At 44.8% G+C, this 26,253-nt stretch overlaps 1 protein-coding gene across 2 annotated transcripts in view; it reads right to left on the bottom strand.

Annotated features, from left to right (window-relative positions):
• The window catches only part of Tmem131 (Transmembrane protein 131), a 71,240-nt gene that overhangs the window by 30,023 nt on the left and 14,964 nt on the right, over positions 1-26,253 (bottom strand). For both annotated transcript variants that reach the window (XM_077663429.1, XM_077663430.1), the window contains exons 11-24: positions 25,878-25,986; positions 22,048-22,153; positions 21,627-21,786; positions 20,781-20,951; positions 20,533-20,640; positions 19,550-19,666; positions 19,293-19,397; positions 19,130-19,210; positions 18,368-18,520; positions 7,495-7,570; positions 7,258-7,375; positions 5,889-6,024; positions 3,834-4,022; positions 1,740-1,912 (exon numbers count right to left, since the gene is read on the bottom strand). In XM_077663429.1, the coding sequence (XP_077519555.1) occupies positions 1,740-1,912; positions 3,834-4,022; positions 5,889-6,024; positions 7,258-7,375; positions 7,495-7,570; positions 18,368-18,520; positions 19,130-19,210; positions 19,293-19,397; positions 19,550-19,666; positions 20,533-20,640; positions 20,781-20,951; positions 21,627-21,786; positions 22,048-22,153; positions 25,878-25,986 (1,802 nt within the window). The remainder of the gene's footprint in view (positions 1-1,739; positions 1,913-3,833; positions 4,023-5,888; positions 6,025-7,257; positions 7,376-7,494; positions 7,571-18,367; positions 18,521-19,129; positions 19,211-19,292; positions 19,398-19,549; positions 19,667-20,532; positions 20,641-20,780; positions 20,952-21,626; positions 21,787-22,047; positions 22,154-25,877; positions 25,987-26,253) is intronic.

Below are 26,253 nucleotides of genomic sequence, written 5' to 3'. Positions count from 1 at the left end.
GAATGACGTGCTGTGGGACCGTAGCAGCGATCACGACAGTAGGGCTAGTGAGGACGACAGCGCAAGTGTGGTTGAGTATTCCAGTGACTAATACATTTTCATTTTGGATTGTGCCCACGGGCACACCTGCGCGTGGCAGCCAACAGAGGCTGACGATAAGCGGCGGCGGCCGGATAATGCTATCACGTTCTACTATTAAAAGCCAAGCTTAAACAACCTCCCAGATTTTTTTTTGTTCCCTCATATGCAATATGGGGTGGGGGGGGGGGGGTCAATTTCCATTCGAGTCGACTTACAATCATGTAAATACAGTCTATATATAGGTTTTAAAATATTTGTTTTTGACGGAAACAAAAGTGGCGCCTGAAAGGGTTAACGCCAGAAATAAGAGGTGTATAATATAAAAAAGCTTTGGTAACAGTGAGAAACACACTGACATGCGTTTGACAGCTAAGGTCAGGAAATGAGGAATTTCACCTCCTGTTCATCGATCACCACAATAGGAACATCGATACATGGGTTCAACCCTGCTAATAGGGAAGGACTAGGAAATTTTTGCAGTTGCTCGTTCTAGAAAGAAAAGCGAAATTGGATCACCCATCACTCCTTATGGCATGGTACAAGCCTTCATGCTTTGTGTTTCCACTACTAAGCAGGTGTCCCACTATCACCCACAAATCTACAGAGCATTTTTAGTAACCAAGCATGTGACTGTACTCCCACCAAGGGCACGTCAGCTTGAGAGCTTTTGCAACGGGTGATACATGAGAAACATAGTGCACCACCAGAACATTGTTATCTTTCTTAACTCGAAATACAAGTCAAATGCACTTCTGCTAGTGTCACTCACACAAAGAAAATGGCCACTTTGACAACACTAGGTCCGACGTGTCTGTGCACAGCTCCTCTCATGGTTTGTGCGAGGACAAATTTTGTGCCCAGTGGACTCATCCACTTAGCACCAATAACGATGTGCATCTTTGTACACAGGGGCAGTAAAGCTTAGGCTCAACTCTTTAAAAAGATCTGTTTTTCCATACTGGAGCTGAGCTGTTTCCTCTGATTTTATTAGTCTAGTATTTCAACAAAACTAATTATATGTGAACAGTGGTAAACAAATGCTCAGAGAAAGAAAGCGTACCTCTCCGGACAACAATATTATCATCGTTGCCTTTTTTTGAACAACAAAATGTTCATTAGAAGTTTATGAATGCCACACAAAAATAAGGCAACCACTTGATACAGTTAGGTGCTTACTGATGCTATATTGGGGAGCCATATTATTCTTTCACTGACTTGACCAAATGCTTGCTACTCACACCAGTTGCAGGCTATGAAATTCTGTTACAGTTGCTGACAAATTTTTTTTGGACTCGACGGGACCAATGAAGTGGTTCAAACAATTAAACAGTCTAAAAAATCCCTAACTTGAAAAATACCACGTCAGTGAGATAACATTGGATTAAGAAGCAAATTGTGCCTTCAGCCGCACTCCAAACTTTCAGATTCTACAGCGTCTGAAATCAGTGTCGGCTGTGAATAGGTACGTGTTCCTATGAGGTGCGTGACAGTTCCCCAAAAAAGTCAGAGATGTCAGTTTTTACCAACTTCACAAGGACAAGAGAAAACAAGCAGTAGTATTAGTAAAAAATGTAATGAAATCCATTCAACACAATGCAAAGCAACAAGGTTAGTTTTTACAAGGCATGCGTATTGTACAAATGGATTCATGGACATACCGAATAAGAAGCAGTGAAGCCGCCGGCTGGTCGTCTCTGGGTGAAAAGCCGAGCTTCAAACGCACCCTCATGCCTGGCGTGAGCTGGAAGGACAGAGACTTCCGATGGGTCAGGACATGGAAGTACTCCTCGAGGCCCTTGCCGTAAGCCAGAAACACGTTGTCAGGGCTCGACTGCGGGAGAAAGGCACAGGGGGCATGGTTAAAGTACCAGTGCAGCAGGGCAAAGAAAGCGAGAGCCATGGCTTCCCATGAAAAAAAAAGAAAGCAACCCACAGAGCCAGGTCTCATCAAAGGCATATTTATATCTATACTTATAATTAATATCTCTAAACAGCGCACTACATATATATGTAATACTCAAGCAAAAAAAAATAAGCGCAGGTGATCATACCATGCATACAATAAATCTGGTTTATGGTTTAGGGGGGTTTAACGTCCCAAAGCGACTCACTCAGGCTATGAGGAATGCTGTAGTGGAGGGCTCCGGAAATTTTAACCACCTGGGGTTCTTTAATGTGCACTGACATTGCTCAGTACATGGGCCTCTAGAATTTTGCCTCCATTGAAATTCGACCACTGTGGCCGTAGCAACAAATATGAGTCAGCAATAATGGTTGCATGTTTTGCTTCTACAATGATTGCCTTTCCGCTGAGTCTTTGCATTGTATTTCGCCATCGCTTTTTTATTCCAGTGCTGTGAAGGCTTCTCATAGGCAGAGGAGGTTGGTTCGTGGTGGGTGAAGCCTCTGCAGGGCGTGAGTGGGTTAGTCTGTGGTGGGTGGAGGCTTTTGGGCAGTAAAGGTAGGCGGGTGGGGACCTCTTGGAGGGTGGGGCTAGGAAGTTGGCGGTGGATGGGCATAGGAAGGATGCCTCCTGGATGGTGGCGGCGGCATCACACAACACCAGACAGACAGACTGTGTGAAAGTGGGGGTTAGTAATGCTAACAACGCATTAAAAAATAACGCACCATGGATTCCCACAGTGCCGTGAAAATACTGATGTAATACAAGGATACAAGCACTTGACAGAATGCATAAGATGCCATCTGTGGCTGCAATGAAGAGCCGTCAGAAGATTGCCCCAATCACAGAAGTAGTATAGTTACACTGTTGCATATACACAAGAAATTACTGCATATCGCCCCATATAGGTTGACTCCGAATATAAGTTGACATGAAGCCCTTGTTGGTAAAAAAAAAAAAAAAACCTGACCTAATATAAGTTGGCAGCTGCCCTCCAGACAATCAAAAAAGGTAGCAGTGCATTTACAGTGAACTTCTATGTTGTTTTCCGTGGAATAACATTGCAGCATAGATGCAGCTCACAGCAATAGACACGTAACGACGCAATTGCAAGGCCAGCAGCCATAGGAGAATAGAGGTCACAAGTGATAAAACCGAACTGGCGACTGTCTTGTAGTTTAGGATTCCGGCACGCAATGCACACGCTAAACGTTACCGGAAGTTTGCTCTCGCACTACCGATCACTCGCCTGTAAGTGACCACCAGCGCAAGCTACCTGCGTAAATGGCAAGGCAGACTTCAAATTTTTGTCAGCGGAACTGCTCTGCATACAAATGAATAATTTTGCTTTTTGAAACATGGAGCTCCACACACTGTAATACACAGAGCAGCAAGTTGGGCTAGTTGGTACTGGCTCATGACTGAATATACCGATACTGCGCACAACAAAGACAAGGACCAAACACACAAAAGGAACGGGACCTTTGTTGTGCACAGTAATGGTTTATTCAGTCATGAATTCCATATATTGTGACAGGAGGGAGCAACAACGTGAGACACATACTACCTGTGGCTTGGCCAAAACTACCTTAGGCACTGCAAAGAGGTTTGCAAAAAAAAAAAAGGTTGACTTACACACGGCAACATACGGTACTTTTATAAGCCACACATGGGACTAGTGAACAGAAGGATGCAGCTTGTTGAGGAGCAAATCCAAGACATTGCTGCGGATTATCGGCTGTCCTTACATGCGTATTTCAAGCACCTTTTCAAGACAGACACATTCAAAGCTATCCAGTTTATGGTAAGGAAGCGTAATACATCTCCTGAGTGTCCATGTCATGCTCACATTGTGCTCCTCCAAGTCCTGCAGTGTGAACACGTTATGCTCCCTCTTGGTGGCTGTTGAAAGGTTCAGCATGCTGGTCGAGTGGGCAGCCATGGTCAAGGCGGCGTCCAGATCCGGGTACAAGAACAGCGGCAACACCTGGACCAGCACAGGAAGGCTAGACGGGTTCTCCAGTGTCAGCTGCCTCACCTGCAGTGCACAAGCACATTGTCACCACACTGAGGAATGCCAGACCAGTCTAATGCAGCAGGTGCTGCTAGATGACCGTGGGAAAAGCACTCAAACGAACAGTAAGCAAAGCGTGCAGTCTGAAGTCAAACAACCAAGAAATGTTACGTTCGCTACCTAGCCTGTGCAGAGACCTTTGCTCCCCTTTTATCGGCCTTTTGGATGAACCACTTTGTTCTCTGGCAGCAGCGCAACTGAGCTCCCAAATCGTTTCCAGTTTGAAGTTTGGGTATTACAAGTCCGCATAGTGGTGACCTCCAGGTGAGGTACTTGCTTGAAGAAAATATAGGGGTCTCTGGCATACCTTTCTTGTTTGCCGGCTTGCTTTGGGCATGTTCGATTGGCTATGTAAACAATGAGTGCTGCATTCGCTTCTCTGTCAAGCGCACAACCACACTGCATGCAAACAGCGTGTGTTTCCTTAAGATAAACAAGGCTACTAATGCAATGCTTTGTTTTTGTTGTCGCACCTTGTGTGCCCAGTTAGGTGCTGCAGTTTCAGCCGATTATGCCGGAGGCATTCTCAGTGGTGAAGCGAACATGTAATGCTTCACGCACTGAAAAGAAAAAAATTGTAACTTGGAGCACATGACTGCCATTTGCAGCGTGAAACCGCATCTTCTACGCAACAGACAATGATCTTTGCGCCGTGCATAGAAGCACGAACTAATTCCCCACTATTCCGTGCTTCCTGTTTATGATGATGGTGATTAATTTTTATCCCACAAGGGCAGCATTGGCCAAAGAGTGCCATGCACAAGGTTTCTTTAGTGTCTACTCAAGGTGGGGCCAAAGACCCATTTCCCAATTACTTCACCCCCGAGAGGCCGAGCACCAGGCCAGGGAAAAGCTTGTAGCCATAATACCACCGGTTTGTACCTGGCGGCACTGGGGATCAAACCCTGAACCTCCCACATGCGAGGCGGATGCTCAATCCACTAGGCCACCACTGCAATACGCCATGCTTTCAGGACTGTTAGCGGTACCGCTACAGTCTCTGAGCTTGGCTGTCTGTTGGGCTGTCTGGCTGCTTGAAATATTCCCTCGAGGTTTCAAGCAGGTAACGCATGCCAAAAAAGTGGGGCCACAAATGCTGCAATGTCTGCACTGGCACCAATTTAAAGACCATGCCAAAGATTCTGGAAGTTCTTCCTCCAAGGACGTTTTGGGAAGCCGCTGTCGTCATCAACTGCCGGGTTAGCTTACAAACAGAAAAGGTGTTTCTACAGACTTTGAAGGCCCTTTCACTGAATGTCTATTGATTCAATGGCTGTCAAGTCAATAGTCAATGCAGGAGCACAGAACTACAAAGATGAGAACGGCATTCGAGCAGCAGTAGTGCACATTCTTGGTGTACTCATAATTACATGCTGGAGATAACATTCGAAGGAATTAAAAAGAAATAAATGATATTCTAGAAACAAAAATTGTGGGGATACAAAAGCAATGCAACCAAGCATATATTAAGGTAGCATGACAAAAACTAGACATCGGCCTGCACCGAAATGCACAAGTACATTGCAGCTCGTCTCTGAAGCAAACAGTAATTTTGGGAACATTTGAAATTAGTTTACAGAACTAAACAATTGACATATTTTCCATAGTTTTTAAAGAAACGTGAGCTGATTGTTTTAGCTAGGACAAAAGGACTGACAGTGATCGTAGGTGTAACGATACCAATGATACAAGCCCTTTCAGCTGAATAGCAATTAAGAATCATGAAGGCCCTTGACTCAAAAGCCATCATAAAGTGCTAGTGTAGCACGGGCTACAACACAAGGCTGTAAATGCGATAGATCAAAGTGTGAGAAGGTTTTCAGAACTTGCCGTAAGGTTGCCAACTTGTGTGACTGGGAACTTGAGAACGCTCTTTGCTGAGAGCTTTGGCCACTGGAAAAGCACCTGGGCCTCCATGTGGAAACCTTGTGCCTCACTAGTGTCAACCTTCAGGGTCACATTGATGCTGGAAAACAGGTCACACAGCTAACTCAACACAGAAGTGTTTTAGCACGGACTGTTTGCAAATCACTGAGTGCACGAAGGCAGACTTCCAACAGTTAGCTGCTGAACAAAAGAAAGCAGATGCTTTAAGCAATAACCTTCAAATATTTGATTCAATCTTCACTAGGAAGTTTCATGTATACGCAGTTTGTTTTTTGCAAGAAAGAAGAGATGGGAGCTTTTTCTTCTCATATACAGCTGGCAATCATGATGCTAAAGTTAACTGTTATTACTAGCTGTTCTGAATTGTTTTCATTGTTAAAAATATGATGAGACAGTAACAGTGGTTGATTCCGGATGGGTTGACCATTTAAATAGTGTGGCAACAAGTTTGAGGTCTCTGATCTGCATCCCTATCTTCGTAGCATTTTCCCATTTGTCCATTCTAAACACTATTGCAGGTAGGGGGATCTTATAGATAAGTTCACTCCTGCATTTTGCGTACCTGGTGATGTGCTTTTCCTAGCATGATTCGTGCTTTCGATAACCAAGCACTGCACAGACCTTGCCAAGCCAGAGAAAACCACGTCAATGTGATACCTATTTGCCATCTTCTTATTATTGTGAAACAGCCCGCAGAAATAGGGAATAACCTGGTTGGTCATTGAAGCTGTGACTTCGATGATTAAGTGAAAATGATGAAAAGTAAAGCAATAGTACTCTATTATTGCTCTGTAATTATTCAGTTACTTTTCTAGGGCTGTAACTGACCACTGCAATCAGTTACATTTCAGATGGAGTAATTGTAATAGTAACTGGTTACTTATTTTCTGTAAAGTGTACAAGACTGGGGCAACCCCCTTTATGGAGGTGGGACAATTCCATTTTGAGACTAGGTCAAAGATGCCTTCCACCTGAGCACACCCATGTTCACGGGCAGTCAAATTCGGCCTGGCATGGGGCGGGACACCTTTTTTTTTTCCAATTCTTTTTCTTAGCCCCATCATAGTATTAGTCAAATTCGGCCAAGGTCATTTCATCTGAAAGGTCAAGGGTTAAGGCTTCAGAATTCACGATTGTTAGAGAAGTAGTGCTTTCACACAAAAAGGTGGCACCAGATGGGAGAGCGAAAAACTCTTGGTGCTCTGAATGGGCTTACTGAGTGCATATGCAACAGTGTATCGTGGGCAATGGAACACAAAGCTTGCACTGATGAACTGACGGAGCTACGAGTAATCGAATGCCAGGCACTCACACATGCTTCCTGCTCTCCTGAAGAGCCAGCCAGCGGCCATGGATGCTTTGAAAGAGCTCTAGGTCTGAATCACCAACATCACTTGGAAGGCTCAACCCAGACAGCCACTGATGGCCCTCTGCAAAGAAATTGCAAAACACATCCAACTTTACCTAGAATTTGAATAGGTGATATTCTCGTATTAAGTATTGCAGCAAAGCTATGAAAACTAGTGCTAAAAATGTCCTGTGGTCTCACCTGTTGTTGCTGTTGGCAGCCCACTGTAGCACTTCTGCTTGCACTCACGCCTTGGGTCAAAGTAGAGCTTTCCTGCCTGCATAAACAGTGCACAAAGCATGAAATTCTAGATGAAACTCCAGTGACACAGAATGCATATGCTCACATGATGGAGACAAATGTTGTACAATATCTGAAGGAATATGACCATTGGCTTATCCAGTGCATTGAATTATGTACGGTTACAGGCTTTGCCAAAAGAAAATTGTTTGAAGTTTATTTTTGGAGTTTATTTACCACAGAGCAAAATGATACATGAGATGTGGCAGGGAAGGTGAGAAAAAAGCCCCATATAAGTAGCTCGGCTACCTCCACCTCCCAATTGTGAAAAAACATGGTACTTGGACAGGTGATGAGGCTTCTGTGGCATTTCCAATGGTTAAATATTTTGGAGATTAACAAGACAATTCAGTCCCCTTTCGACTTTCAGAGATCTGGGATGCCAGGAATGTGACAAGAGTCACACAAAACAGTCAAATATAGTGTCCAGATCAGCATAGTTCAAAGAGCCATTTTGAAGAGGATTGAACATACCAAGCTCCCAGCTTAGCAGTGCTACTGCCACAAAACACACCGATTTGGTACGAAGTATTTATTACAGGGTTTGAGAAAAGCCCCTGCAAACGGCACAACATTGTTAATGCATATTTTCAAGAACTGTAAATGATATTAACGAAAGGTCCCATATCCCAATCAAGAGGATGCATATAAACACAGTACACTGGCACATCAAGTTTTCAGGTTCCGTTTTTCTTCCTGATAACAGTGAACTGGGGCCTTAATCACAGAATTGGTTTAGCTTATGGTTTAGGGGGGTTTAACTTCCTAAAGCGGCTCAGGCTATGAGAGACGCCGTAGTGAAGGTCTCCGAAAATTTTGACCACCTAGGGTACTTTGACGTGCACTGACATCGCACAGCACACGGGCCTCTAGAATTTCGCCTTCATCGAAATTCGACCACTGCAGCCGGGATCAAACCCGCGTCTTTCGGGTCAGCAGCCGAGCGCCATAACAGCTGAGCCACCAACAGCATGGGCGCTGCTAATGACAGAAGTGGAGAACAGATGCCCTAGTGTGCTAACAGATGAACATGCAGTTTCAAGAGCAGCTTAAGTTTTGACAAGGGTTGAACATGTCAAACTCCCAGCCTAGCAGTGCTATTTTTCACAAAGCCTTTTGGTTTCATTGAGCTGAGACACCCAAAAATGGTACACAAAGCCATCACAAATCATGTGTGTTCATATAACAGTGATGTATTTACTGCCATAATCTGCTTCAGCGCACGTGACTTGTTGTGGTTCTGTTATTCTCAGCAGATAATGAAGCAGTGAATGCACCACTATACACGTGACCTGTTGTAGCGTTGTGTACCCATTTTTGATGCCACAAACCATGGAAACTAATACTGGAGCAATCAGTGAATAACAGCGCTGTATTAAACTACAGTAGACTTGAAAGCTTGTTTTTCAGGCTAGGTACTTTTGCCTGATAGGGTTAAGGAATATATGTACAGGCTTAAGGGGACATGCTCCAGAACAAAACATTTTGTTAATATTTGTGACAGGTGGCTGAAAACTTCACAATTCCGAGATCTTTGCCTACCTTGCTTGGTTCAATTTTGCAAGTCATGCATTTCAAACATAGGCATGTTTTTGTGCACCTATTTGTTGCCAGTATATACATATGACAGCAATGAAAAATAAAGCATCTCTAGCTAGGTGGTTGTTCATCATGAAGCAAAACAGTGCAAACTTCACAAAGGACACAGAAAGTAAAGATGAGTCAGTGGTGCTGACTAACAACTGAAGTTTTATTGTTCTGACACCTGGGTAAATATACAGCAAGCATCAAAAACAAGAAGAACAACAAGGCCTGATAGACAGATACGCGTATCACGCAGGAGAACCATGATCATCCAGCTCCTGATAGGAAACAACTCTATCTAGAAGGGCTATGGAATGAGTGCTGACACAGCGCGCTCATGATTTTTTCGGCCTCAAATGATTTCTTGCATGGTTTCATCACCACACCTGTGCAGCACGCTCGTGTTACTCAACACAGGTGCGCATTTACAACCTCGGCAGTGAACACCCACATGGCCTGAAACAGGTGGTTTCACACTGTAACCACGCGAGAAATCATTTGGGCCGAGAAAATAGTCTAAGAAAGTGCTGTGTCAGCACTCCTTCCATAGCCCTTCTGGATAAGGAGTTGCATTTCTTATCAAGAGCTCGGTGATAACAGTTCACCTGCACGATATCTGGTTTCAATGTCTGTCTATCAGGCCTTGTTCTTCTTCTTGTTTTTGGTGCTTGCTGTATATTCAGCAAGGTGTCAGAAGAATAAAACTTGAGTTCTTAGTGAGTGCCAGTGTCTCATCTTCCCTTTCTGTGTCCTTTGAGAAGTTTGCAATGTTTTGCTTCGTACTGAAAAATATCCCAATTTGCTTACCATGACTGCTTTTATGCAGTAAGAATAAAGTTTGTGCCATATAAAAAATGAATATTCTTTTGAATGTCTCTTAAATGAGATAATGAATGTAACAATTTTGGATCCCACTTGCAACTATAAATACCAATAAAGATAGTATATCTGCATTCTCCATAACGTAAAGCGTATCCATGCTAAATTTCATTGTGATGCGACAAGCACAAGTGCAAAAAATGTCTTGCACAAGCATTTAAGCTGCATGAAAATCATCAACGGAAAAATATGCGTTTCAAGTTATTCAAAGCGACCATGGCGATGCAGCTCTTGGGGACATGAAAAAAAAGTAATTTAGAATTTCTTTTTCAAGCTACGAAACTGCCTGAGGACGCGTCTGAAAGAAGAAGATTTTCTCTACCTAACTGCTGCGCCGCAATGATTGAAAACGCCACTATTCAAATTTGTTACCACCATGAAAGTAGCTGATACTGCTCATTTTTCGGACACTTGGAATGTTTGCATCGCAATTTAGTAATTTAATGCCTATATTCGAAGCTGGTATTGCTGGTAATTAAACAAGAAGGCTTAAACATAATAAAACAAGTAAAAACCAAAAATGTGATTTTTAAACAAAAATCGACATTTTTTTCCTGCGCATGTCCTTTTACCAATGTTCACCACTTAGCACTGCATGCACGATCTACAACTCAATGTGTATGCGCATGCTATAGCCCGATTATTTTCCAGATTTTATCTTATTTTCCGCTAATGTTCAGACTTGAAAAGCAAAACTATGCAAGTTACTCAAAGGCCAATTCAAGAACTAAGTGGCGTTCAATTATGCTCTTGCAAAAGTAAGACTGAAAACTGCATCAGAGTTCAGGACCCGCAGCATATGTGCAGTTCCAAAGTAGTCAATTATTCGAGATACTGGATCAGTAAGTGTTGTAGAAATTAAGGGGGGAAGAGGGTCTTAGGAAGTCACAATTATGAAATTTACAATTATGATGTCACAATTATGAAATCCTCAGGAAACATATTTTTGCATGCCGATTCCAAATATGTAATTTAATTTTTATGTCCAACATCCAACAAGTTCTTGTGCACTTATGCATTATGTTATGTAACTTTTTGCCGAGAGTTTGAAAGAAATTCTGCTGCAGGGAATTTGCTAGATTGCATGCCATTGGTTTCTCTTGACATCAAGCTATGCAATAAGGGTAAAATTATTCTCCTGCCTATTTTAGAAGGTGAGTTATAGGATTTTTAAATCATCACGAATAGTACAAAGTTTTCTTCCCGTTTGTAAAGTGGCCAATTCAAAACCCTGTAACTCAACTTCTATGATAGGCAGGATAATAATTTGCCCTTATTGCATAGCTTGATGACAAGTTAAGCCAATGGAATGTGTTCTAGCAAGTTTCCTGCAGCAAAACTTATTGAAAGCTCTTGGCAAAAAGTTACATAACATTATTACATAAGTGCGCAAGGAAGCACTTGTTTTACATAAAATTGAATCACATATTTGAAATCTGCACGCAAAAATACGTGTTTCGTGAAGATTTCATTATTGTGACTTCATTAACAAAAATTGATTTCTAAGACCAGCTTCCCCCCTTAAGTGAGCAAGTTTGCAGGTGTGAACGCACTCGCCTGCTTTCTCATGACGGCTTCATTATGAAGGTGTCCACAGTAATAGTCAGTTTTTAAAATGCTGCAACGACAATGCGGTGGCAATACAGCAGCACAATATATTACTACAATATATTACCATACTCCATTCCATACAACACTGTCAAAGCTGCTGCAGTCCCCTTTTCTCTTTCTTGTTTCACTCTCACCTTACTCCCTTCCCTTATGGCACAGTTGAGGTTTCCACCAAGAATTGAGACAGTTACAAACTACACCTTTCCTTTCCTCAAAACAGATTTTCTTGTTTGTGCAGCCTATGTGATTAAGAAGTAGTGCGTTCTTTACAGTAAGTGAAAAATAATAAATGCTTTGCTTGCTGGCTTATTACATAGTACATTTGCCACGAGCTTGATTAAATTATCTTATTGCTGACAACACTCTGTTGCCTTGTCATGCTTTGGCCACTTGACCACAAAACAAGGGCGGAGTATCATGCTTCCTTTATTTTTTTCATGCAGACTAGTACTTCCCCACAGCATATCACAGACATTCCGTCCTCACAGAAACCAGAATGAACTTGCAAGACAATGCTCAGAAAACGGCCGCTTGTGCCATGAAATGTAAACAGCTTCATCAGTTTTGCCGGTAATCGACCACAGAAACGTTTTCCTCTACTTCCCTGCTTGCTGGTTCAAAATACACTTCGCGTCTGTACCATCGCCCATCGCAGCAGTTAAGAACAAATCTGACATTCAAATACAAGCTGTACAGTAGCGGTTTGCACTGCACGCCAATGCTGTTAACGGCGGCTCCGCAGGCCAGGAATGGTGCCACCATCCTGGTGGCGCCATCTGCTGTGCACAGTGTGAACTGCTCTTAGTAAACGGGTTATATATATATTGCCACAGTCCCAATCAATCCAGTGGCGCCATACCGCGGCCAAACTGTTTTAGATGGGACTTGCCATGCCTTGCGCACTCGCAGGGCTAGAGGTTTTTCGTCTTCATCCTCGCAAGAGCTCCCTGCTGTCTTGCACACCTAGCACGTCTTATTAAACCTGGTTTTGAGTGCTTCGACCGTTTATGGGTGACATTTGGTGGAGGTGCTGGGTGACGGCCCATGTACGCTGACCTCGAGGACACTCTTGACGTCAGTTCTCAACGCGTGGCTACAACACCAGTCCACAAGGCGAGCCGCCGCCTGCGAGGCCTACAACCAGAGTTCGGCCAGCTCGCAAGACCAGCAAGGACCATGACGTCCACTACGGCTAGCCAGACAAGTCAGCATTCCGGGAATGCCCTGCCGTTCGTCCTTCACTCGCCTCGGTCGCCCCCATCATTCCACGGTGAAAGGTTTGAAGACGTCGAAGACTGGTTGGCCAGCTTTGACCGTGTGGCGGGCTTCAACGAGTGGGACGGTGAGCGCAAATTGCGGAATGTGTACTTTGCACTACAGGACTCGGCCAAGACGTGGTATGAGAACCACAAAGCTTCCTTCACTAAGGAGAGGGCTGAGTCGGGCTGGTTGGTTCATGTTGAAATGGTAGGCAAAACAGCGCTGACGGACGGGACGGAAGAAGGCGAGACAGACACATGCGCTGACACAGCGCATGTGTCTGTCTCGCCTTCTTCCGTCCCGTCCGTCAGCGCTGTTTTGCCTACCATTTCAACTTCCTTCACTAACTGGGAGATCTTTCGCCGAGAGCTCTTAGCCACTTTCAACACCAGCGAACGAAAGGAGAAGGCTGAAATCGCCTTGCAATCGAGGTCGCAGCAGCCGAACGAGAGCGTCGCCATGTTCATCGAGGACATGACGCAATTCTTCAATCGCGCCGACCCTGCTATGCCCGAGGACAAGAAGGTACGCCACCTAATGCGCGGCATCAAAGAGCAATTGTTTGCCGGACTGGTACGTGACCCGCCAAGAACAGTGGCCGACTTTGCCAAGGAAGCAACAAGCATGGAGCGTTCTCTGCAAGAACGGGGCGCACACTACGGCCGTCAGGCTAGTGTAGCAGCCGCTCACCACTGCACGCCCACGTCGTTACCCACTGAGGAGCTTCGAGAGCTTGTGAGGAGCCTGGTGCGTGAAGAACTCGAGAAACTTCGCTTCGAAGCTCCACAGGCAAGCGTCGCTGCCATACCGGACGTGGTCCGAGATGAAGTCTGGCGAGCTGTTCAGTCGCCACCAGCTCTGCAGCCAGCGCCCTATGTGATGACATACAGTCAAGCACTACAAAGTCGTCCTGGGCCAGTGAGACAAGCCTTTTCTCCCGTCACTCCTGTGTCTTCACTGGCGTACCCAACTGCAGCTGTACCTGTCGTACCGCAGGAGCCCCTGTCCACCATGAGCAAAGCGCGCGTTTGGCGTACGCTAAACAATAGGCCGCTCTGCTACCACTGTGGGGAGCCCTGCCACATCCTCCGCCACTGCCCCTACCGCAGAATGGGTTTAAGGGGGTTTCCACCTGACGCACCTCGACCACGCTACGGAGAACGGCCGCGGGACATCGAGCAGTACCTGTCCGATAACGTGCAGCCAACGACCTCGCGGCGACGCCAGTCTCGGTCGCCATCCCCAAGACGGTTTTCTTCGCCAAGCCGCCCGTCTTTTTCTAGCCAGTTCAGAGGCGCGTCCCCATATCGGGAAAACTGAAGACGGCATCCCCCGGGGGTAGGGCCGCCGCTATTGGATCAAGTCAAGAGCCTCCACCCGACGATTCGCGGCTACGATCCGACCAACGACGACCTCACCCGACGACCTCAACGACAACGACGGGGTGTGACCGGCTGATGTCTGCCGAAATCCCAGTAATTGCTGATAATCGCGATGTGACCGCACTTGTGGATACCGGCGCTGACTTTTCTGTAATGAGCAGTCGGCTAGCTATGGCCCTCAGAAAGGTTCTGACCCCTTGGTCTGGACCCCAGATCCGCACCGCCGGCGGACATGTGGTTACGCCAATTGGCGTCTGCATGTCACGAAACCAGATCCGCGGTGCTACTTTCCCTGGTTGCTTTGCTGTGCTACCCGAGTGCTCCAAAGACCTTATACTTGGTTTGCATTTCCTTCGGAAGTACAGTGCTGTCATCAACCTTCAGGAGCTGGTCGTGTCATTTTCCACTCAACCCCCTGTTGACGGCGATCCCGAGCAACGCAGGACAAAGTTGCGCGTCTTTGACGACCACGTATTAATCCCGCCAAGAGCTAGCATGTTTGTTACCGTAGATTGCGACGACATCACTGGTACTCGTGGCATCGCTGAAACCAACATGTCGCTGCTCCTTGGTCGGCAAGTCTGTGTTGCTCGCGGAATTGTCGAGCTGAACAATGGCCGAACCGAGCTCTTGGTAACCAATTTTGGCTGTGAACCTCAGTGTTTGCCTGGCAGAACAGTTACTGCGTATTTCGAAGAACTCGGCGAATTCGCGGGACAGCACGCTTTGCCCGAAGCCTCGGCGTCAGTGGAAGCACCGACCACTTCCATAAAAGCTGACGTGAACCCGAACCTCCAGTCTAATCAGAAACGCTGCCTCGAAAGCGTTATCCAGTCTTTCTGTGACTGCTTCGCCTCGACCTCTAAGGTTAGGCAGACGCCGCTCACAAAGCACCGAATTATAATCGACGCCAACCAGCGGCGGTTATGTCAGCCACCTTACCGGATCTCTTCAAAGGAGCGTGATGTCATTCGCCGCCAAGTTCAAGAAATGCTCCAGGACGACGTGATACAGCCGTCGACGAGCTCGTGGGCGTCGCCTGTTGTTCTAGTAGCAAAGAAAGATGGAACCCTACGGTTCTGCGTTGATTACCGACGTTTAAACAAAGTCACAAAAAAAAGATGTTTATCCTCTGCCGCGCATTGATGACTCCCTGGATCGGCTGCGCCACGCCAAGTACTTCTCATCGCTAGATTTACGCAGCGGCTATTGGCAAATCGAGGTGGACGAACGCGACCGGGAAAAGACTGCCTTTATTACACCGGACGGTCTGTACGAATTCCAGGTGCTCCCTTTCGGCCTGTGCTCGGCTCCTGCATTCTTCCAGCGGATGATGGATACTGTTCTTGCCGACCTGAAATGGCAGTCCTGTCTCGTGTACTTGGATGACGTTGCCATGTTCTCTGATACATTCAAAGAGCACCTGAGATGCCTGCACTCTGTGTTCGAAGCAATTCGGTCGGCCAGTCTTTCCCTGAAGCCCGAAAAGTGTCACTTCGCTTTCGAAGACTTGAAGTTTTTGGGCCACATCGTGAGTGCTAAGGGGGTTAGCCCCGACCCCGATAAGACGGCCGCCGTGGCTGCTTTTCCTGTGCCCATCGATAAGCGAAGCGTGCGCCGCTTTCTGGCTCTCTGCGCCTATTATCGGCGTTTTGTGCAGAACTTCTCCCAGATCGCTGAGCCCCTCACCCGCCTCACAAAAGATTCCGAACCGTTCTCCTGGGGCCTGGAACAACAGAAGGCCTTTGAAGACCTCCGAACTCGTCTCCAAAGTACGCCCATCCTTGGACACTTTGCACACAGACGCCAGCAACATCGGCCTCGGTGCGGTCCTTGTGCAGTGGCAGGATGGTCTCGAACGCGTAATTGCATACACGAGCCGCACCTTGTCACGATCTGAGGCAAACTATTCCACCACCGAAAAAGAATGCCTGGCCATTGTGTGGGCAGTGACCAAATTTCGCCCGTACTTATATGGCCGCCCTTTCAGGGTTGTCAGTGACCACCACTCGCTGTGTTGGCTGGCGAACCTCAAAGATCCCTCGGGACGGGTTGCACGCTGGAGCCTTTGCCTTCAAGAGTTCGATGTCACCATCGTTTATAAGTCCGGTAAGAAGCACAGTGATGCCGACTGTCTGTCTCGTGCTCCTATCGAGGACAACCGAGCTGATCCCGACGACGATTCTATTTTTCTCGGCGCCATCTCCACGTCGGTCCTCACTCAACACCAAAGGAACGACAGTGAACTACGGCCTCTCATTGAGTATCTTGAAGGAAGCGCTGCGTCGCCCCCGCGAATCTTCTCACGTGGACTGTCGTCATTCTGTTTGCGTGATGGCGTTCTGTATAAGAAAAACTACAACCCGACGGAAGCTGCCTATCTGCTCGTCGTACCTGTGGCCTTGCACGACGAAGTTCTGCAGGCGTGCCATGATGCCCCATCTTCTGGTCACATGGGTTTTTCCCGCACTTTGGCGCGGATATGTCAAAGGTACTACTGGCAAAAGTACTACTCGACGCTTGCCACTATAACCTCCACCACCGAGCTGTTAGTTACCAGCCCGGAGAACAAGTCTGGGTTTGGAGCCCAATACGCATGCGTGGGCGCTCCGAAAAGCTTCTGCGCCGATATTTTGGCCCCTACGAGGTACTCCGCCAAGTCAGTGAGGTAAACTATGAAGTTCTTCCCCAGGGCACAGTTCGCTCCTCTAGACGGCTGACCCCCGAAGTCGTCCATGTCGCACGGATGAAGCTGTACCATGCCCGCTAGCGCTTCAGGCGTGCCCACACCAGCCGCTGAACACATGCGCTGTCTCTTGTCTTCGTGCTTCTCATTGTTACGGCACCGAGTCGTTGCCCTTCAGAGAGGGGGAGTAATTCTACAGTCCCAATCAATCCAGTGGCGCCATACCGCGGGCAAACTGTTTTAGATTGGACTTGCCATGCCTTGCGCACTCGCGTGGCTAGAGGTTTTCGTCTTCATCCTTGCATGAGCTCCCTGCTGTCTTGCACGCCTAGCACGTCTTATTAAACCTGGTTTTGAGTGCTTCGACCGTTTATCGGTGACAATATGCTACATGACAACAATGAATAAAATAGGCTTTCAGAGAGAGGATAATAGCAAATACAGCATTTACTGCACTATGCGCGAAGCGAGCTGAAGGCCGAGGGCACAAAACAAGCTTCCATTATTCTACTTGAAAAAGGATTTGTTACTTTTCTTTTTTTCTCACCATGCCCCACAGTAGCTGCTATTTGCGTGTGTTTTTCTATCTAAATTTTTCTTTCCATCCTGCTCAGAGCTGTGTCCAGCAAGGTACTTGTGCATGTGCAGGAAACGAGGATAGTGCTGATCTCTGGCCATTTCTGCGCCATGATAATGCATGTTGCAACATCGGCTTAGTGAAAAATGTGCCTCCAGAGTTTTTTTAAGCCCCAAGACAATGAGCAGTTAACTTTGTGCACACCCATCTTTTAGTCTATTGGAGGCAACATGCGGCACAGGACATGGATGCAATGGTGCCCTCTTTTTTCTGCACCGACAAAAAAGCCTCACCCAAGAAAGCACGCTCCCACATGATGGCTTCCCCTTTTACCCTTTTATTAGTCCTCTCAGAAAATGTAAGAAAAACACAAATGAAAGGTGCATGGAAGCCATCTTGTGGGGGTGCACATTCTTGAGCAGAAGCATTTTATATATTTTCTTTCCTGGCAGTGCCATGAAGGTGCCCTGCGAGTGCCGTTGCATGGGGCCGCCACAGTTCGCCACTGCGGTGAAAGTTTGTCTTAACCGAAGAACATGTGAAACAGTTAATCTTAAGTAGCTTTCTTTTTTTTTTTTTAACATTGAGTCCTATCTCACATGGTTCATCTTATATGGGATTTCGTCTTCACAGAGTGCGTCTTAACAGGAGACTACTGTATTTAAACCACACTGGGGCATGTCTTCTCCACTTGTGCTCTTCCCAGGGTGCTGCACACCATCAGCAAACAACAGAGCTTGAAAGGCTGGCGTCCATACTCCTTTTACGTGAGCATAAAAAATATGCCCCGCTTACCCAGTTCTTGCTCCTCGGCTGCAACACAGGCGAAGCGTTCTGAGTAACTTCAAAGTAAAACCTAGAATCTTCAGGAACCGTTTGCACAGAGGTCACTGTCATAGAGTGCGAAAATGTACTGTGGATGTAGAGGTTCTGCGATGACACTTTCCCCTACGAAAGAAAAGGAGAGGAACAGAGTGAAGAAAAAGCTGCATACCACTAATGCTTCACCAGTGCTATAAGCATACTATGACACATTGCCGTGGTAACATGAAGTTCAAGAAAAGGTCAAAGCTATTACAAACAGGAGGCGAAAGAGGTGCTATGCTATATGGCATCAAACAAGGGCTGAAGTTTCCGAACAATAAAAATGCCAAAGGCCCTATGGTAGCTTTATGCTGATATTGACAAGAAGTTTTTTTAAAAAAAAAGCATTAATGCATAACAAAGCAAATGACAATGTCACCTAATTTTATCACGCCGTTGTAGCTGGGCTGAAACTGTTCCAGGTGCTGGCTACACAGGCTGTGCAGCATTGACCAACTTATCCTTTTTCCTGTAGTTAGTTAAGCACAAAGATGATGCACTCTCTATATTAAATTGTCAGCTTCATAACACCATGCATGCTTTTTCAGTGAATGCCTAGCCAGAAATTGTTGCTTATCTGCTGCACTGGTAATTCAATGCAATTACAAACTACATGGTAAGACGGCAAAACACTCTTACGCCCAGCTTCCCAGCAAACCGGCAACAAGAGCCAATTAAAGACTGGTGGCATACCGGAAAAGCATTCTCAAAGACGATGGGATCCGACATGAGGCTGCCTTTCGCCGTTCTCATTGTGAACTGCACCTTAAGAACCTGTTGTGCGAAAGAAGACAAAAAAAAAGAGGCATGTACCAAATGATATTCAGAACATGCAAATGCATCTTTCAGCACTTACCTCATGATTTGTCTCTATTGAGGCCTCTCCCCAGAACACTCCTTCAGTTTCAGGTGCTGTGACGCTGATGCGGAACAGTGCATAACGCAGGGGCAGTAAGCTCACCTAGGTATAACCAGAAGCATAGGCACTCCTGTAGCATGCCTCTAACATACCTCATGTTAACATTATACAAAGCTGCAGCACTGCAGGAGTAGAGACACAAGATCTCTAATTTAACTGAATGCATTGATGCGCTGACAAAAACAAGGACCTACCCGCCTCGGAGAACTAGAGAAGTTGTAGTTTCCAACAAGTGTGCTACTGTTTTCTGCCTCAGTGGCTAGTTCGACTAGAGTCCTCGTCATATTGGTGCCCCAGTGTTTAATCACCACCTGCAAAAAAGTTAACCATGGTCAACACACACACACACAATCAATAAGGCCCACTGTCTGTTTAGCTCTGTTCTTTTCACTTTGCGATTTAGTAGACATCTTGAATATTCTCCGTACAAAAACTGTGCAACAATCTCACCACACCTACTTGTGCGCATGCACTTTTTTTCTGGGGGCTATGATGTCTGGAGCGCTCGCTGCCTCAACATTTTGCTTAGATTTGAGTGCTGCGCGAAAAGTACAGAGTGATCACATAGCACTTTTCTCCTGAAGTGTTTCGTAGGACAGCATCCTTTGTGCGTCATGTGCTCCAGCATGGCTGGAAGGACTTCTGCTCCTCAAGAGAATTAAGCATCATGCATCAGAGATGTTTTGCATTACCACAACAAATTCAGGAAAACAGCTGCCATGCATACCCTTGTTAAAATTTCGAAATTCACGAGAAATTAATTAAAACTGTGTAATCTCGTCAATTTGAACTCATCGAATTCTAACTTCCGGTTCATTTGAACTAGCACTTTGGTCATGTCAATGTCATGTGTAGTATTGCAGGCACCCTACTGGGCTTTCCACTATTAAACCTTAGCGTAATCTGAACAAATTTTAAGTCCCCTCTGAGTTTGAATGACTGAAATTAGACTAATTACAAATAGGTATATGAACAGCACTTGTGTCACTAATTTGCACCTGTTACACATGCATATTTATGTGCATGAGTTGTCATTCACCGTCAGATGAAAACTATAACCAGTACCAATATCCTCTGCAGCAGTAGAGGAGTGCTAACACTACAAAAGCACTGCGTACAACAACAAAGCCCTTTGCTAGCAACAGGAACAAAAATACAGCACCGAATATACACTCACCTCAATGGGGTTCTCATTAATAACCACGAAGAACATGCTGCGCTTGTTGCCAATGCCAAGGGTGCCGAAGTCAAGAAAGGACTCATTGTTGACTGCGTGGTGAAGCCTCTGAAATTTTAACAAAAGAAAGGAAAGAAATTCTCACTGCTTGCCACTTAAGTGAAGGCTGAAGCTCAAGCATGAAATCCTTTAAAATTACTGCAAGCAGTAGCCCAGAAATGCCATGCACTCTTGACAAATTTTATTACCAGTGTGAGCCTGCCGCTGTAACAGGTGAGAGGAATGTTGAAATGTGACACATTTGTGTGCAATCGGAGGGTCGCGTTCAGTTGGAGAGCAGATTTCTGTGGGTGAAACTTGAGATACACGACAGGCTTTGTTTCGTTTGGCTGTAGAACTGTTGACGAGTTGAAAATGACCTAAGGGTGGTGAGAGATAGGCAAGACATGTTAACAGACCTCTTGACAACACACATAACCATCCACAAATGTGACCACCACTTTCAAGGCCTCTGTGTAATGTCTAGCTAGTGCTTTGCTTTCTAAAATTAGCTCGCCATGCAATTTTAGCGAATGAACCAGTGGAATTTTTTTTACGCATTTTATCAATTCCTGCTGTCACTTTCTGCCAGCAAGCACATAGAGGTATTGCTACTTAGCTGCGGAGACTACTTGCTGCAGCATCCTACAGCTCGAGCTGCTTTATGCAGTTCACTTTTCTGGCCACAAGTGACACAAAAACCCACAATCACACTGAGCTGCAATGGCAGCTTCATTTCAAAATTGCATGTAAGGACTCCTTTACCCATGGCAAGCCGTGAAGCTCAGCTGCATAACACGACACTGCTTGAACACAGAAACCTTGACATAATAGAATTGATAACTTATGAGAGCTTTCAGCTGAAAGCATGACTTGGCATTGTGGATCATCAAAAATCAACCTTTCAAATTAAGCTCAACAAGGCAATTTTGCTTTACTACACTCATTAAAAGTGAGGCTGTCAACTCATCAGTAACCTGGTTTGATATTCAGACTTGCTCCCTTGAGGTGAATGCAACAGTGTACTATTTCTGATCCTTGTTGAGCTTACTCACAGTGAAATGGGGTTGACTCTCAGGTTGAAGCTCAATGCTATGAATCACCACTGGAACTGGGAAAGTGTTGGAAATGTTTAAAGGCCTGACGTCCGACTTGCTGAGGCTTTTGGCCCTCCCTATATAGAACACTGTGCCGTTGACATTGTACTCCAGTGACCTAGACAAGAAACCAGAAGGCGGTGAGTCTCTGTGCTCTACTTGCTGGGCTTTTTTAATATACAATACTGAGCCATTCATGTTGTACTTTAATGATCTAGAAAAGAAACAAGGAAGCAATGAGCAAATAAAAACTTAAGGCTACAAACACCAATGCTTCCACACAGCAGAATTGTGTATGCAGCTGTTAAGGCATGGCACATCCAATAAGAAACTAAAACTATGGGGCAAGTGATCCAATCGAAATAAGCTCATGACTCACCCATTCATAAAATACACTTGGAATGGTATAGTCAACTTATACTGGTTGTTTTTAGACTTCACCACAATCTTGCCAGAGCACTGCTTGAAGTGCTTCACTTTTGAAGCTGGAGAAAAACAAGAAAAATACGAAACTAGTTAAAAGGCAATTAAAGAGCCATACACTAATGCTGCACACTTTTAGAATGTGCCAAGGAGATCATAGACAAACCATTTGTTTGCAAAACGAAAAGAATTAACAACCATACTTCCCTTCACAAATCTTTCATTATTCATTCATTCACTTGTCTATTTAGTCTTTTGTTTACACTGACAAGTTTCTTCTTATATGTAATATGATTATATTATTGTGTAAATGTCGTTTTTTTTTTGCTGTAATAATTTTACTGTTCATGCAAAGTTTTCATTTTGAGAACACGTAGCATTTGAATATATACAGGGTGTTTGCAAGAAGACTAAAAAATGTTTAAAAAGTGTTTTTATTTATTTCATTATATTACCTTAAAGGCCCCAATAAACAGTGTTATATAAGGAAGGGCAAGATTAAGAAAACGTAGTTACAATAACAGGAAATTTTTTACGTTTTCAAATAATTATGATGGGCAGGTGATAGCAGCAACGTTGTTTGCAAGGCCATTCCAGTCTGCAGGTGTGAAAGGAAAAAAGGAATTTGAAAATGTGACAGTACAGGAATGATGACAGGAGACTTGTAGCTGATGGCTGGTGCGGTGTGCTGATGAAATAATGATTCCATCATGATCACAGCAGCAGCATTGGTGCACATCATAAAAGTTATGACGGGAGTAATTACTAAGAACAAAAATTCGCCCATTTTTTAAGGGGGGACAGGGGTCTTGGAGCTCTTTTCCTTATTTTGAACTAAATGCAACGAAAATGCACAGCATTAATCAGTTTTTTATGCTGATTTCAAATATGTGCTCTTCTAATAAGTCAATTAGTTTCCAAGATATTAGACATTTTCACTCCTTTGTTTGCAAGAACAATAGAAAAAAATAACACTGATCGGAAAACTATAATTAACATATGGCTAGTTAGTATACAGTACAATACTATGCAGGAAGTACTTTTTTGATTGAACCAATATTAGTTATTTTACAATTTGAAGTTCAATAAAGGAAGGACGGGTTGACGATCAGTTTAAATTAGTGCGCACAAAAAAATTAGCAAGCATAAATTGAGAAATTGGTTCCCAACATTGTATACTTCAATCATTTAGCAGCATGCTGCAGTAAATATTTTTCCTTTATCTGCTCTAGATGCAAATATATCATCTTTGTAAACTAGCAAACAGTCAAAAATTTGCATTTTGAGAAAAACAAGACAAAACAAACAGAGATGAGCTCATTTCCACCTTATAAAGTGGAATTATGGCAAAAATACTGACCCAGGGAATGAATAAATTCATAGATAAGTAGAAGATGGGATGTAGATTTTGAAAATGCTATTTTCAAAAAAATGATTTTTTTTTTTCATAACTTTCGGGCCCCTTTTCCACGTCGTCCTGTCTTCCTTTCAGGTGACTGTTTTATGTTGCGCTAACAATCAATTACCGAAGAATATGCACTAACTCGCCCAGCAACAAGTTAAGTTACTTGAGTCCCCCTTTAAATTCAAGACTTCTGTTGTCCCCCTCATAAATTTTATACATAGGTGCTTGGTTGAGTGTCACATCTTACCGCTCCAGCAGATAGAAGAAAGGTGGGCACGGCTACGCTCGCTTTACGGCTCCGAACAGTCGAAATTCCTAGGATTGTAGTGCCAAGGGCAATTACATTTTTCCACATTAAGCAATTGATGTGCCTGCCCCGATGGCCCGCTACAATTCTCTAACTGTAACCAAACACCTAGCTGATAAAATTTAAAAGTTAGTTAAGAGATTTTGGTTAATTACCTTAGTAATAAACTTCTCTCGCAACTTTTACGATGTCTGCCAATGCTGTCGCTATGATCGCAAAGGAATCATCATTTCATTTCGAAAAGCCTATTTTTAAGAATTACACTGTCCATCCGCAAACACCCTGCATACTAATATAGTGCACTGATTTAACTGAGTAAGACAAAATGTTGAGCTCATTGATATAATTCTGCAGACATGATAGTCGCGTAAAAATATGCACGCAAAACAGGGCTGCACTCATCCTGTACACTGTCTGTGTGTGTGTTTTTGTGCAACTTTACCACGTCTGACAAACTGACTAGATTACCTCGCCAGTTTCATTTGTGTACACGGCAAAACACACAATGTATTTTCAGTTTGAACTTCTAGAATGGCATAGTAAAGAAGCTAGGGTGCAATGTTTCTTGCCAGGAGGCGAGGCCTGTAATTTAACTGCCTTTTGCCTCATCTACCTTGTTAGAATATTTCATTGATACCTTCCTTGCCAATGATATGTACCAGTTTTATACCAAAAATAAAAACAGTAGAACCCCGCTGGAGTTTTTTCACGGGACTGCGGAAAAAGAAATGTACCAGGAGCGAAACGTAGTATGTACTCGGGAAGCGAGCACGAAAAAACTGCACATCGTTGTCTGCTGTTTCTCTATGTTTTTTTTTCTAGTAAGGGAGCTTTTTGGTTCTCGCGATTGTTTGCATGCACAGAATGCCCTGCGATGGCTCTCCATCTGCCTGAGCAGATGTTGGTGGAAGGGAGGTGGCAGCGAAGCAGGCGAAGTTTGGGCACGCAGGCACGCTTTTGCGCTCTTCTTGTGGCAGCCGTTTAACCTCACACAATCCTCGTCTATTGTAACCCATCAACTGCGCCTTTAAGCTGCAGGCGACAAGGCAAACACGAATCCATGCTGCTGTGTCTCGCACAGGGCTTCCCGCGTGGTGTTCGCCGCGGTATAGTTTCATTTTTGCGGCTTCAGTCGTTAGCCCTTGTGCCGCAGTGGCAATGGAATGGCACCAATAGCCACAAATGGATTCATGCCACCCAGAAGTGTCCTTGGAATTGGCTTGGGTGCGGCACACTGGAAGCCGTCGACCACAGTGGAGGTCAAGTACCAATGAGTCCCGCCTAAGCTGGTCAACCACCATTGTTCCACGCGCGCTAAACGTAGGCTGTCAAAATTACAGCTCGGGGTGAAGCACTACCGTGGTATGACATTCGCGACATAGCATGTGGAAATGCTGCCACAGTTGTGACGCAAAAGCCGTCTGAAATGCATGGGTTTCTATGGGAGTTTGGACGAGACTGGCTCACAAAAACGAAGCAGCATGGAAAACGCAGCACCCGGAAATGTTACAGCGCGGTTCTACTGTGCAAATAAAACTACAAATAAAAAATGGTTTGGCATAAGAATTTACAGCTACAGATGGGTCTGTTGCATGAACTCCATAGTGTGTGTAGCCAGGGAAGTTGTGGAAAAAATAAGTAACAAAAGTGATGCCACAATGTCAATAAATAAAAAAAAATTCATGTAGCTTTTTATTTTCTTTCAGGCTCATTCCTAGCACTATGCTTTATCTCAGCAGTAAACTGAGCATGAATGAAGTGAGCTCACCAAAAAAAATTTAAGATTTGGCTGCATATGTTCGTACATGCAACTGAAGCTTTCTGCATCTTTTGAACATAAGCATATAATTTCATAATACTCACACACACATTCATTATCAAAACTAGCCTCTGTTTCTGGTATTTCACAGGATAACTGAGTGAACTGAGTGAGTGTACACAGCCTGCGAGCTAAAGTCATTCATCGCACTTCACAACAGCTTGACATGCCAGCCCTTCAGACGGTTCAGAGGCACACTATCTCTGGCCAGGAAGCAGGGATTACAGAGAGCAGATGAAGGTGAAAGCCGCTCACGAATGTAGGTGACAGTCGCAACTTGGGTGGACCGAACAGTGTCCGCGGGCACCTTGGTGGGCGTAAACTTGACCTCGACTGCCTCGTTCACCGGGGTAACAATGACATTCTGCCAAGCAGACAACCAATCATACTTTCTAATGTGTGTAATCACCAAAAGTAGCAGCAGCAGCTTCAGGCACTCAAGAAAATTTATATATATATATACACAAGGCACTACCACTTCTGTTAAAAGTTCTGATGTCCATTGGCAAAGTCTTTCAAATCAAATTAAATGAGTTTATTTTTGCCATCCAGAAATTTTCAGATGGAGGGGAGCTGCAAGAAATAGCTGCCCATTGGCAGCTTGGCTGGCCTGCAGCTTAAATTCTTCAGG

The sequence above is a fragment of the Amblyomma americanum genome, chromosome 4, assembly GCF_052857255.1.
Source record: "Amblyomma americanum isolate KBUSLIRL-KWMA chromosome 4, ASM5285725v1, whole genome shotgun sequence".
Lineage (NCBI taxonomy): Eukaryota > Metazoa > Arthropoda > Arachnida > Ixodida > Ixodidae > Amblyomma > Amblyomma americanum.
This window is presented reverse-complemented; position numbering and strand designations above follow the sequence as displayed.